Genomic DNA, 14,778 nt, shown 5'->3' on the forward strand with positions numbered 1-14,778 from the left:
TTAACGTAAGTATGCGATGTATACAGGCTTTTCTTATCGTTGAAACGCATCAAGTTAGACACATAATACAACATATGTGTTTACTCTAGAAATCGTCCATGAACACGTTCATCACTCAGATTGCTGTCTTAAACATTATATATTAACATGTTACCATGTGATAAGCACTTTTTGTGCTGAGTATATCGGTATCAAATCCACTTTTGGTTTACGCAGGTACACATTTTATGCAAGTAAATAGATTTTGCAAATAATACGTTTTTAGCTGCTAATATTGGTGCAGTTGATTCTATGTAAAATTATATGACACATATTGTCAATCTGTAAATCAATCTCATTAACAATTGTTATTTTGAATAAAACAAAGTTACTGTTCTTTAACGGTAGTCGTAGTGAAGTCATTCAAATAAAGTATAAAGATTTACATCGGGTGTCTTTTTTCTTTAGTCTGTTATAGATCTAGTATAAGTTATTATCTCGGGTTAATATGAATATGTATCTTAATATTGTGTGTGTGTGACTTGTTTGCAGAGTGTCCGGAAAAAAAATAATTACATCCTTGCACAAATTCCGTTAACAAACACCGTCGTCGATTTCCTCGCTTTGCTTGTCCAAACAAACTGTGCGTGCATTGTAAGTTTGGAATCAGCAAATATGAACGCTGTGGTAAGTGCTGCTTTAAATCTATGACATTGGGTTTAGCATATTTGGTACTTGTAAACCATCGGTTATTGTCTAATCCATTGCACATTTAAGATATGGAACACTACACAAGTCATGCCAAACAAATAACAATTTAAAGTATTAAGATTGGTATTAATATGCAAGTAAAATGTATACATGTACCATTCGACTTCATAGGTGAATGTGAACAATTGCGGGTAAAAATAAATGTTGTTAATATGCCAGTAAAACTACATACCACTCGACTTTATATGTGTATATAAACGCTCAAGGGTAACAAAATGCTGTTACTGTAAAACATATAATTTAAGGACATCGGTGTGTACTTACCTGCGGACAATCAGGTGTTGAAGAATGGAATCTTCAGCGTCCGTTGTTCGAAGACAGAGGCAAATGAGTACCGCAATAAACGGACGATGACCGTTGAGCATCGAGCGAATCATCAGGTTTGGAGTCCTACAAAAACTTAATTTCAGTGTATTGTATTTATTCGCAAAAAAATATTATGAAGAATGAATTCAAATGATATTTACTCGTGTAATACAGGACGTATACAACTTTTTTTTCAAAAGATTGATGTATTAATTATAATTATTTTCTCTGCCTCACTCTAGGCAAGCGAGGCATTGTCTTTAACGTACCTGGAGTTTACAGACTGGAACACGGAAGAGAGAATACCAAATTCTCCTGCTAATTTCCGCCGATTCATTGCAGAAGTTGACACAGTAACAGCCAATAGCTCTGATCGTCCTGTTCTGATACATTGTCTGTAAGCTCATTTTGTTGTTGTTGTCGTGCAGCGATATGGTACCTATGATTCAATGTTTAGTTCCAATATTATAAATTCATTACAAAAATGTTAAACTATCTTTGAAGATAAGTGAACAGAAACTTCAGCTGATCCGAAAGGAAAACAAACTCTTATAATCAGTTAATGTTCTATATTGACGGAATTTGGCGAATCGCCAGAACAATACGACAGTAACAATTATAATCAAAGTGAACATCGATTATCATCTTACATGTCCTTCATGTATGGTAAGTGATCCAGTAAATGACAACACAAGCAAAGCAATTAATACATGCAAGATATTGAATGTGAAATATATATCAGTTGTTTCTTTGCAAAACAAAACAATTCTTAAGGTCGTTAAGTTTACATGTTAATGATCAAGCGAACTTACAATTAATTATGCAGGTAAATGCGCAATTTTTCGTTGTTTCAACTTTGGTATACACGCTATTTGCGGACTGATTGCTTAGTGTAATGTTATCAGGGATGGTGCCAGTAAATGCGGCCTATTTTGTGTGGTTGCCAATCTCCTACAGACGATGGAGGTGGAACATGAAGTCAGCGTAGCGAACACTGTGCGGAAGGTTAAGACGAGAAGAAAGGGCGCGATCCCTAACTTAGTAAGTTGTTTAAAAAAAGCTTTTATCACTAATGTGTTCGCATTATGTTCACATTGTGTGAGGCTAATTTAGTCTATGAATCACTAACAATCTTTGCAAAACACTGAAATGTAAATAGGCCCTCCATTATGCGCTTGTTTTATTTAGTTTTCTAATCTATTGAATATGCAATGCGTACACATTTATATTACCAGTAGTTCGCATCTGAAAAAAAAGAGAAAAAATGGACATGTTTATCAGATTACTTAAATTCAGCGTACTTTTTCTATTTTACTTGTCGAAGATCATTTTTATAATTCATATTTCATTTTTCAGGAGCAGTTTCAGTTCTGCCATGACTGTGTCCTTGACTATACTCAGAGCTTCAACATTTACTCAAATATCGCCACTGAGCTCTCCGATTGCTGAGTTGATGTTGTATAAAACGACTTGGTCCTTGACTTCATTCTGAGCTTCAATATTTACTCCAACTTCGGTGCTGAGCTGTCCGATTGCTGAGTGCAGAAAGTATGAAACGACTTGGTCCTTGACTTCATTCAAAGCTTTAACATCTACTAAAATTGTGCCGCTGAGCTCTCCGATTGCTGTGTGCATGTTGTATGAACTGACTTGGTCCTTGACTTCATTCAGAGCTTCAACATTTACTCCAACTTCTCCGCTGAGCTCTCCGATTGCTGAGTTCATGTTGTATGAGACGACTTGGTCCTTGACTTCATTCAGAGCTTTCACACTTACTATAATATCGCCTCTGAGCTCTCCGATTGCTGAATTCATGTTGTATAAGACGACTTGGTCCTTGACTTCATTCAGAGCTTCAACATTTACTCCAACTTCGCCGCTGAGCTCTCCGATTGCTGAGTTCATGTTGTATGAAATGATCTGGTCCTTGACTTCATTCGAGCTTCAACATTTACTCCAACTTCGCCGCTGAGCTCTCCGATTGCTGTGTTCATGTTGTATAAAACGACTTGGTCCTTGACTTCATTCAGAGCTTCAACATTTACTCCAACTTCGCCGCTGAGCTCTCCGATTGCTGAGTTCATGTTGTATGAGACGACTTGGTCCTTGACTTCATTCGGAGCTTCAACATTTCCTCCAACTTCGCCGCTGAGCTCTCTGATTTCGCGGACTTCGGGAATTTTGACTTTCGCTGGACTAGACTACACTCAAATATTCCCAATCTACTCCGATGGAGGAGTTCAAGTTGTCTGTCATGACTGTGTCCTTTGCTATATTCAAAGTTCACAGCGGCTTTGACAACTACTCCAATTTCGCTGCTGCTCTTTCCGATTGCTGACAATACTTCGAAAAAAAAAACAACAACAACCTCTAAAACTTCGCTGTTTTCATCTCCAAGTCCTACCTTAACATTACTACCCTAATGAAAGTGCTACTGATAGACTACATAGCGCTTTCCTAATAAAGGCCGAAACTAATCTCCATCATTGATCACTTGATTTAAACAGTGATTTTTCTATGATTTTAAATTCGTGTTGTCTTTTTTTATGAATTTCTCAATAAAAGCTCTTTTAGTATAGCTGTTTTAAATCTTAAAAGAATATATGTTGAAATGCATGACGACATTAGAATACAAGTCATTCAACTGACATATACTCTTGGAACAATCGACTAGGGTAATGGGCTGTATGTATATGAAAATGCATCGCAAATCGCACAATAGTGTGCGTGTAAATATGTCCAAATTTATTTAATTGGAGCGCTGTAATAATCTATTTAGACTCGTTTGTCAACAATTATATTAAATTATTTTATATCAACTTCTAGAGCAGATATTCGCTACTTTTTGCCATTTCAAAAGTCCTGTCTCATAGCCACTGTTTTTTCATGTGACATCTTTAACAAGGTGTGTTTTATGATTATAGATATCAATGTTATGTTTCGTTACTTATGTTTTTCAGACATTTGCAATTGTAAAAGTAAATATCAAATGTGAACATAAAACATGATGCTTTATTATCGGGCTTATGTGTACATTATGAATTTGCTTTTTTTTTTTAGATGCTCATGGTTAATATGAATTTATGTATATTTGAGTATTTGGTAGTATTTAATGTTTGGGGAACGTGCGTTGCTTGGTCCCATGGTATGTGACAACATATACGTGTTTTAAAGATGTGTGTGCCTTTACTGCGGGAAAACTTTGCATACGCTAATTTGCAACTTAGTTTTATATTCGGTGTATGTGGTTTTGTTAAGTTTGAGCTATAAAGGTGAAAGTTTGAAACATGTAAATGTATATGTTGGTAACAAAACGACCATTGCATGATGAATTCTGTTTTTGTTTTGTTATAGGGATGATGATAGTTTGCGCTTAAATTCTCACTTTGTGATAGACATTAACTGTATTTCCATAAATTGTTATGCTCCAGTATCAAATGTGATTCTTGAATTTGTAAATATAAATAAGTAACGTACTTTCTATCTTTTTTGAACATCTAAACTTTTCGCATCAAATACAACTTCTTTAAACCGCAGATGTGTCCGTTGTTTTCTGGTAAGTTTGAAAGCGCACATAAACTGTGCTACAGTCGTTAAATTGGTGTTTACTCTATTACTAAGCTAAACAGATAAACAAGCTTAGTTTGTTTATAATAAATTATCAAAGGAATGTTTTTAATATTATAACAATCGGGTCGATTCAATATCATCACATGAAGGTCGTGTGCAAGATGTGTATTAGTTGCAATATATGGATTGGTTTGGATTTTATTACGCATTCAAGGGGGGACAACTGCAACAGCAAAACTAGCAGCAAGCAAAGTATTCTCCCATTGCATATATTTGTTCAACGGCCGGATGATCATATTTAATTGACGATATATTTTGCCTTCACAATGAAAAATTCATGTTACCATTAGTTTCTCATTTATTTATTTGATCTTTCTCTGAGAAAAAACAGAATGTTTATTTTAGTGCTAAGAACTTTTACACAAACAATGTATGAGTGCATTCGTACCAGATATATTCGCTCATCTTTACTTGTCGTGATACTTAATCAAAAATTACAACATATTTTCGTTGTACTTGAGAGCATTTTCAAGATATTTAAATAATAAATATGTTTTGATATTTAAGGTAAATAAGAAATAAACAGCTATAGCCATGACCAGAGAAAACAAAATATCCGTGATATAAAATAAAATGTACATTATCGTGCCTTTATATGTCGATTCTAAGATATTAAAATGTCCTTGATGAAGCTTGTCTTGCCGTCGACGTAGAGTAAGTACGTTCCAAGCACTAACGCCGCAAACGTAAACCGCGTCATACTTAGAACGTTTCGTCGATTTGCAATGTAAGTGTGCCGTTAGATATTTTGGATATGAGAACAATCACTTAATACCGACTTTTAGGTGTTTTTAGTTATTTCAGTTTGATTCGATCACTTTAACGTGAGTAGTTTGTATCTCCAGCGTTTCTTCAAATATAGAATATAAATAAGTGTATAATTTTTAATTCAATAAAATTATGTTACAAAACTAGCGGAGCATAGCACTTCTACCGCACTCTTATTTCCACGTATTTTACATGCAACGTGTATTATTGGACACGAAGAAGTGTGACATCACCGGTTAAGTTTGAATGGAAGAAATGTCGCCTATAGCTTGTTTTGTTATATCAATTTATATCAATTTCTTCCATTCAAACTTAACCGGTGATGTCACACTTCTTCGTGTCCAATAATACACGTTGCATGTAAAATACGTGGAAATAAGAGTGCGGTAGAAGTGCTATGCTCCGCTAGTTTTGTAACATAATTTTATTGAATTAAAAATTATACACTTATTTATATTCTATATTTGAAGAAACGCTGGAGATACAAACTACTCACGTTAAAGTGATCGAATCAAACTGAAATAACTAAAAACACCTAAAAGTCGGTATTAAGTGATTGTTCTCATATCCAAAATATCTAACGGCACACTTACATTGCAAATCGACGAAACGTTCTAAGTATGACGCGGTTTACGTTTGCGGCGTTAGTGCTTGGAACGTACTTACTCTACGTCGACGGCAAGACAAGCTTCATCAAGGACATGAAAACTGACGTGCCTTTTCCGCCTGTGAACACCCAGAACGTTCCGGGAATCCCCGAGGGGCATCTTCGACCGCTTGGTGAGCACGTTATTAAAGTTCTCTTTTCGTTGTTAATGGCATCGTATCTTATTTGGGAACACATATATAAGACAACTAAAAGGGTTGAGTTGAATGCAACGTTCATTATTGAGTATATTTGAATCTTATTTGTGATATCTTCAGGGGATTTGAGAACGATATGTCAATCCTACGCTTGTTGGCGTAATATGTAACTATAATGCAGTAAGCATTCTTTTGAAACGTTAAAGGGGCCGTCCAACAGATAAAGCGTCGTATCGACGCGATTCGATATTTTTGGAAACTACGAGGATTGCTTATATAGCTAAACAATACATCTACTCTGAATGTGAGCGTGGATGGTCGAGTGGTGTAGGCAGGAGGCTTTTTACTCCAGGAATCCAGGGGTCAGTGATTCGAGCTCTGTTGAGGGTTACTTTTTTCCTTTTTTTAAAATTGTATTCTTGTTTTTTTTTAACTGGAGATTTTTAGTTCAAATGTTTAAATTTATCAATATAAAGCATTTAAAGCATTTAATGACAAGCTTCAATACATGCCAAAATCTGTTGGACGGCCCATTTAATACAACGGAAACAGTACGAGTGGGGCACGTATTAAATGGTATGTGTATTTTGTCTATCGCAAACATATTGCATTGGTCAACTCAGACCGAGAATGGCGTATCTCAACTGGTCGATTATGTATGCAGAATGTCCTTCGTACAACAGCGACGATATATTACAATTACGTACATGGTAAATAATGAGATTAACGTATAAGATAATGGGCACAAGAAATTTGTTACAATTTACTGGAATTTAACCACCAGGATGGCAGAGAAAACCGGAAGGAAAGGTTCGAGAGGAGAAGGATGCGTTGTCGCCTTCCACGTTCTACATCAGGTACGTGAAGACCGGAAGGCCCGCCGTGATGCGAGGGGTCCTGAAAGAAGCCGCAGTAACCGAGAAGTGGGAGGAGGATACCTACTTAAAGGAAAAGTGAGTCTTTGAGCATTTAGCCTAATTGATCACGTCCCTCTGGTGTTCATGGAAATACTGGTAAATAAATTTGACACTACAGAACTGAAGCTAACTGATCTTAGTTGAAATATCAATTTAAGTTAACAGTTACGTCTGAAGATATATTATATATTTATAGGCAAGATTACTTGTTACTGGTCGAACATTTCGCGGCGTAAGGAAAACTTCCTCGCTGGTATTCGTATGTTCTTCTTTTTGTGGGGAAAAATTCACCAAATACGCCTAATTATTCGGGTCAATGATTTCACGACTATTCCTACTATGGCTCCAGGTACGGAATGCTGAATATGACCATTACGGTGAAGAAAGAGGTCATGAACCGAGATCCACACACAACCAAGCGGCGCATGCTCTTCCGAAAGTTCCTCATGGACTATAAGTACGAGAACTGGTATCTCACGTCAACAGTTCATGAAGTCATGCGGAAAGAACTTCCGGTGAGCTTTCATATTTATAATCTTGTGTTATTAATAAAAAAAGAAATATTTACAACTTTGATTTGTAAACTATTGTGCGGACGGTTTCTACAAACGATTTCGCGAATTTAATCACGTGACCGACTTTAGACTTTTACAGTCCACAAAGTAATTGATTAACCTTAATGTACATGTATTAGTAACGCCTGTATCTTCAAATTTTTAATATAATCTAACTTATAGTTTTACTAGTTTGTTAGAAGATTACCTATACAATACTGGTGCTGCTGCTTCAACTGCTTATGCTGGTGGTAATAATGCTTCTGCTAATGAATGATGAAGCAAATTATGATTTTGCAACTTCACAATAACATTATTTATAACTGAAGTACGGGTTAAAATAAAATTAAAGATGATGATAATAATAGTGTGACTGATGAAGAATGACTATGATGACATTGAACATGAATAATATAATAAAGCCGCCTCAATGATTGCTCTGCAATCACTTAAACGCTGCTCTGTTTCAGCTACCGGACGTGCTCTCGTGTGGGACATACAGAGATCGCCTGACGGAAGCAGAAGTGTGGATGAGTTCCGGTGGCACGGCGTCTCTGCTGCACTCCCATGGCGACCACAACGTCCACTGTGTGCTGGACGGCCGGAAGGACTTCATTCTGATCGAGGACCAGTACCAGAGCGTCTTCAACTTCGAACCCACTGTGAGAAAATATGCATTTGTCTTGTTCTTACTTTTTTTCCGGAGAAACATCACAATAAACATGTACATGTATTAAAGTATTCGGATTCACTGAAGTAAAATATACATGTACGTACTTTAATTCATTCAATCACATTTTATCGTTTGTGATTTTTTGTTTGGTTCCTTTAACACTTAACACGCTTTGCGGGGTGCTTTCTACAGCAAAAAAAAAAAAAACAAGATTACAATACAAATTGTATCACGTGCATCGGTTTTGATCCTTATTATCCCCTTTGATTGCCGGCCATTTTGTTTTATGTCTGTTATTTCTCAAGCTACATGCAGTCAACAAAAGCATTGATATATGTGCAAAAGAAATGTAAGAGAAATCTAACGACTGAAAGACAAACGTAGGATCAGTCATATACATATTTTAAGCATTACAGTGCACATGACATAAAGGTTTTAAATGAAAATTACAAATATCTAAAATCTATCGATATACTTGACTTTTTACCTTGCTAACAATCAATAGAGAGCTTTCCCATGTAATTCTGCTCCCAGGGGCATTGTCTTTTTTAAGTTGGTTTAAATGGCTCTATAATGGACCCTCTATTCTTAATTGTCATTTGTATTTTTAGTATCCAACTTCACAGCGATGGACATGTTTCTGTGTACGCTTGATGAATTTGTTTCAGTATTAAGAATCACATAGCTATCTAACACAATGCCTCTTATATGCATGGTTTAAGTACCTAAATTTAAACTTTGTGTGTTTTATCAGTTTCGAAATCAGTATCATAACAATTAGTGACATTTATGTTGTAATTATCGAACTCAGAGTGCAATAGACGTTTATGTTCCAGTGTCTCAAATCAAAATAAAAAGTTAAATGGTACAAAGATTAACACACATAAAATGAAATAAAAGCCAAACTCAACAGCAAAATATGACATGTAAAAAGTGAAAAACTAAAATATTTAATTATACAATAAAACGTGTGTTTCTGTACCTGAACTTTAATAGTAAAAAAAACTCAGCTGTCGAAACGGGGGCCATATTATAATTTCACGTTTTGTCAGTTTTGTTACTCCGAGTCAGGACATTATCCAAACTGAACAGCAAAAAGGTATTAAGAATAGGTTAAAAAGTAATTAAAAAAAAACAATGTATTCTTCTGTACCTAAACTTAGAAGAAAAACTAACCAATAGCAACCTCAGTTTTCGAAACCAGGGTCATAAAGTCATTTGGCTTAACAGCCATATCCTTTTAGTAGAAAATCTAACCTAAATACACCTCAGTGATCGAAATCAGGGACATAAATAATTTTGCGATTTTTTTCAGTATCCTTACTCCGTTCCGGTGATTCGCCGATGGACGATATAGTTAATGATGACACAGTATCCAAACTGAGAAGCGGAATTAAGAAATTGTAAACATTTAAATAAATGTTTTTTCTGTACCTGAACTTGGAAGACTTGATTTCAGTATCCTAACTCCGGGTCAGGTCATTCTCCACTTGATTTCAGTATCCTAACTCCGGGTCAGGTCATTCTCCACTTGATTTCAGTATCCTAACTTCGGGTCAGGTCATTCTCCACTTGATTTCAGTATCCTAACTCCGGGTCAGGTCATTCTCCGATGGACATGGATATGATTAACGCCTACAAGAATCCCAAGATAGCAGAGACGCCCTGGGTGTGGTCCACCCTCTGGCAGGGGGACTGCATCTTCGTACCCGCAGGTAAGGGGCTGGGACATGATTAACGCCTACAAGAATCCCAAGATAGCAGAGACGCCCTGGGTGTGGTCCACCCTCTGGCAGGGGGACTGCATCTTCGTACCCACAGGTAAGGGGCTGGGACATGATTAACGCCTACAAGAATCCCAAGATAGCAGAGACGCCTTGAGTGTGGTCCACCCTCTGGCAGGGGGACTGCATCTTCGTACCCGCAGGTAAGGGGCTGGGACATGATTAACGCCTACAAGAATCCCAAGATAACAGAGACGCCATGGGTGTGGTCCACCCTCTGGCAGGGGGACTGCATCTTCGTACCCGCAGGTAGGGGGCCTCCATCTTCGTACCCGCAGGTAGGGAAGGACTGGATATTCGTACCCGCAGGTAGGGGGCTGTAACATCGTACCCGCAGGTTGGGGGCTGTAACTTCGTACCCGCAGGTAGGGGGCCTACATCTTCGTACACACAGGTAGGGGGCTGTAACTTCGTACCCGCAGGTAGGGAAGGACTGCATATTGGTACTTCATCTTTGTATCCGCAGGTAAGATAGCATCTTTGTACCAACAGGACTGCATATTCGTACCCCCGCAAGTATATAGACTGCATTTTCGCACCAACCGATAGGGGGATGCATTTTCCTACCCGCAGTTAAGGGGGTGCATCTTTGTGCGCAGGTAGGGGGTGGGGCTGCATTTTCGTACCAGCGGGTAGGTGAATTGCATATTTGTTTTTTTGTTAATTATTGACATCGAATCCATAGCTGTGTACTAGTCGCACAAGGGCTGGGAGCGGGTTTCGCAAGTTTGGGCACTTCGACACATGTTTCTTAATCGCTGTTAATTCGTCTTTATACTTAGTGCAGCAATTACTAGTATTTGAAAAATGTTCTAATTTACATTTGATGACATTTCTAGGCTACCTCCATCAAGTTCGAGCCTTTGGACGGAGTATTTCGTACACCGTACAGTTCGCACCCTCGGTTACGTATGAGAGTGTAGATTGTCCGGACGAGGCGGGTGGAGGCAAGCGGAAGAAGAAAGAGAAGAAGGCTTCGAAAGGCGATACCGAACCGGAAGCTGAGAACCGGAAACTATCCCTTGCCGATGTCGAGTTCATGTGGACGTACAGTGATGGAGAAATGGTAATGCAGACAATATATTTATTTTTCTTCAGTTCAAGGTGATGCAATCATTCCAACCATTATGCTATCTATAAAATATATCAAATTATTTTTCGACGAACGCCAGTCATTATTACCTTCGATGTCATAATTTTAAATAAAGGTCAATCGAAATATATGTGGACAGATTAGTTCATCAAATCACCATATCCTGTAGATAACGATAACGTTTCAATAACCCAGCTGAAAGGTATCTATTAGTCAAAACATATACCGGTATGCGTTTTATGCTGCAGCGTCTAAGTGACCGAGCACTTGTACCCCGCTCTCTGAGGCGCTTGCTTCTTCTGTTGCTACGCGACGGAGATCAATTACACAGAGACCAGTTTGTGCACTTCTACGAGGACTCGCATGCGCATGTAAGTGGTAGCAGTTGTTGTTGATGATGAGGAGGTAATTTGTATTATCGTGAAGGTGGTGGAGGAGGAAATTATTACGATGGATAGAGTGACGGTGATGGTTTTGATGATGAATGTGGTATATTGATTGTGATGATGATGGGTGCAGTGATGCTGCTGCTACTTCTGCTGCTGCCGATGATGATGATGCTGCTGCTGCTGCTGATGATGATGATGAGGAGGAGGAGGAAGAGGAGGAGGAGGAGGATGGAATGATGATAGTTGTGGTGGTATTAAACACAACAACTGAATGTCAAAAAATATACTTTAACCGCCTGTTTTTGGTTGCTTTCATAGGAACCTAATCTAACTCCGACGCCAGACGAGGTCTTCCACTTGATGACGCCAAACAACGCGCGCGTGCACCTGTCACGTGAAGAGATTCTCGCGCTGTCAGACAGTCGTCTTCAGTCCGTATGCGACCTTCTGAACAAGAAGGATGCCCGAGTCAAGGATGAACTGTGATCAACAGGCCATACCGAACTGTGAATCGCATAGTGTGACAACTTACAATAAGTAGTTAGCTGATTCATAAAACGTATAAGCAATATAGGATCGGATTATATTTAAGATGTCTTATTTTACCATTTTCTTGAAAAATATGATCTCGTTGAAAACATTTTACATGCGGTGAACTCCAAGAAAATGTCTAAAAATGTAAACATACATAATATTGAGAACAATGTCGGTTATATACACGAATATGATTTACTTATTATTTACCGATCTAAAGTTGGACAAGATCACATTGTACATGGTATTCACAAAAAGTGCAAAATAAGTGCCCGTATGTTCAGAGATGTAAAATACCCTTCAATTATGTAAAATATGGTTTGGTAAATATAAATGACCATATAACTGTTTTAGGCATGCTTTTACAAGAAACCGCATAGGCGAGACTTGACGAAAAGTACAGTAGAGAGTGTACACGCAATGGTGTTAAACAAAAAAAGCTTTTAGCAAAATATAAATTATTAAACGGAAAGAAATAAAATAACAAGTGCAAGGAGTATAGAAGTTAGAGTGTAGGAATCCGAACAATACGTTTTATGTATGTTAAATATGGACAAAAATTTACATTCACCCATGTAAGAATCCAAGCATATTTAGTCCGTTAATAATAGTAATAGCAATATTAGTTTCGTCGTTGTATAATCACCCATGTGGCTTGGTCGGCCTACCTTTGTATTATGCAAGTATGCATGCCTATTATTTGTATTTCCAATTTTAATATTCAATCATGTATTTAATTCAAGTGGAATAACATGTAATCCTTCTGTGATTAATGTATTACTTAGTTTGAATGAAATGGTGGTTAACTTGTTATCTTTTGAAGCATTATTTTAAAGCTCTGGATTGATTTAGTATGCACATAAATAATTATCTTAAAATTATGATTCCAAAATCAGAAATGCTATATTATTATCTTCAACGGTTTACCAATTAATTTTCCATTGTTTAAGTAGCTTTAAAATGTCATGTTCATTATGATGTTGTTCAATATGTCAGTGCCGCACACTGTACAATGATGCAACTGCCGGAAACTTTGCAATATGGTATATATATGATTAACCCATGCATTTTCGAGATATCTTTATTGACGGTAGTGTTCAAATGCACTATGTTTAATTTATCATATTAAAGATCTATCTTTCCGCTTAAAAAATGTATGCTTGTATGTGCGCGTGCTTGCAAGCGTGTATGTAAGTTTATGTGAGCGCGTGTTGCGATGTCCTTAATCTTAATCGTCCGATTGCAGAAGATCAACCTGTTGTTTATTCATATATGGTATACGTGTAAACGGTACTTTGTATTGTTGTGTGCATTAGACAATCGACTTTCATTAGCAAATAAACGTGAATGTTCCTACTGACTTCAACATTGCAATAAATACAAATGTGATGCATTCGAGGGAGAAACATTATGTTTATGTTCATAGAAGACGATACGTTAAATGCGTCAATCAATAAAGCATTTACATCCAATCATTGAGCTTTGGAATTACGTGATTGACGGTCAAACTATTTAAGCTCGATTGGTCATTTAAGTATACTTGAATGAATCCCGGGTACGGAAAATATAAGCGTACCCGGGAATTTTGACGCTAAAGTGGTCGTGGTTGTTGTCGGCATTTTTTTCAAAAGAATTGTGTTCATATATACCAATATTTTGTCTAATGACCTCTCTATTGTCTAAACTCCTAGGCAAAAAGTACTATGATGCAGGGTTTGTTAAAGAATTTGGTTTTGTATTCCGTAGCGATATCGGATTTTGGGCGGGAATAAAACTCTGGGACAGTCTAAATAGACCGTGTTCGTGTTCGTTTATTTGCCGCCCCGGGGTACATTTAAGTATACTTAAGAGTACCCTGTGTACATTTAAGGAGTACCCGAGCCGACAATGACCTATCAGCCCTATTTATTGATGTATAGCACGTCTGTAGCACGCGATCCCCGGATTGGCTTGGCTGTGGGGAAAGCACTGTGGTTGGTACAACCGCTTCTCACTAGGCGACCCGGGTTTGATCACCGATCCCGGAAGCATATGAGTTTGTTGGTCGTTACTGTACCGATCAGGTTGGGTTTCCTCCGGGTACACCGGATTCTACAACAGCACAAAACCACACTTCAATTGATTATCTTTCAATAAATAAATAATTAGATTAAAATTGCAGATATAACTCAAATCTCGTCAAATTTTCGTGAGTCTACTAAGTTAATTAGGCAGTGCTGGAACATACTCCGGATCCACATATAGTTCAGTCCCTTGCGTGGCATGACCTCATGTAATTGACAATACTCGCACACTGTAGATATTGTTGACGCGTCGCATCGACGTGACAAACAAGAAAAATGATTCTCCTTAGCAGCAGCAGCAGCAGCAGCGGGCCATTCACATCGTCACATTATGTTGCCGTTCGGGGTATTGCTTCCACAAATATCAACCATCCCACCCTCGTTTTATATAACATACTTTATACCAGTTCAAATTGTAATCGTTGTCATCGCTGGCATCGATTTGTTTCCATACGAACAAATAAAGACAATGTTGTGGTGTTGTTTTAAATTAAATTCTAATCGCTCCATGAT

General features: G+C 37.6%; 2 protein-coding genes across 2 annotated transcripts in view; both read left to right on the forward strand.

Moving 5' to 3' along the window:
* LOC127857401 (receptor-type tyrosine-protein phosphatase kappa-like) overlaps positions 1-4,540 on the forward strand; it is a 97,509-nt gene extending 92,969 nt beyond the window's left edge. The window contains exons 18-21 of the mRNA XM_052393796.1: positions 1,299-1,453; positions 1,962-2,097; positions 2,413-2,453; positions 3,083-4,540. Of these exons, the coding sequence (XP_052249756.1) occupies positions 1,299-1,453; positions 1,962-2,097; positions 2,413-2,453; positions 3,083-3,134 (384 nt within the window). The 3' untranslated portion in view covers positions 3,135-4,540. The remainder of the gene's footprint in view (positions 1-1,298; positions 1,454-1,961; positions 2,098-2,412; positions 2,454-3,082) is intronic.
* Positions 4,541-5,777: 1,237 nt separating this feature from the next.
* LOC127856831 (uncharacterized) lies at positions 5,778-13,555 on the forward strand. The gene is made up of 8 exons (XM_052392978.1): positions 5,778-6,234; positions 7,043-7,211; positions 7,525-7,690; positions 8,200-8,391; positions 9,985-10,117; positions 11,026-11,252; positions 11,528-11,650; positions 11,987-13,555. The coding sequence occupies exons 1-8, from the start codon at positions 6,075-6,077 to the stop codon at positions 12,152-12,154; spliced, it is 1,338 nt and encodes a 445-aa protein (XP_052248938.1). The 5' UTR covers positions 5,778-6,074; the 3' UTR covers positions 12,155-13,555.
* The last annotated feature ends 1,223 nt before the right edge of the window (positions 13,556-14,778 follow it).

The sequence above is a fragment of the Dreissena polymorpha genome, chromosome 14 (genome assembly GCF_020536995.1).
Source record: "Dreissena polymorpha isolate Duluth1 chromosome 14, UMN_Dpol_1.0, whole genome shotgun sequence".
Classification (NCBI taxonomy): domain Eukaryota; kingdom Metazoa; phylum Mollusca; class Bivalvia; order Myida; family Dreissenidae; genus Dreissena; species Dreissena polymorpha.

Excerpts from the sequence above, each read along its gene's own strand:
- LOC127856831 (XM_052392978.1), top strand. The coding sequence starts at position 6,075 with ATGACGCGGTTTACGTTTGCGGCGTTAGTGCTTGGAACGTACTTACTC. Across the intron at positions 10,118-11,025 it reads CTGCATCTTCGTACCCGCAG|GCTACCTCCATCAAGTTCGA; the intron begins GTAAGGGGCTGG and ends TGACATTTCTAG. Across the intron at positions 11,651-11,986 it reads ACGAGGACTCGCATGCGCAT|GAACCTAATCTAACTCCGAC; the intron begins GTAAGTGGTAGC and ends TTGCTTTCATAG.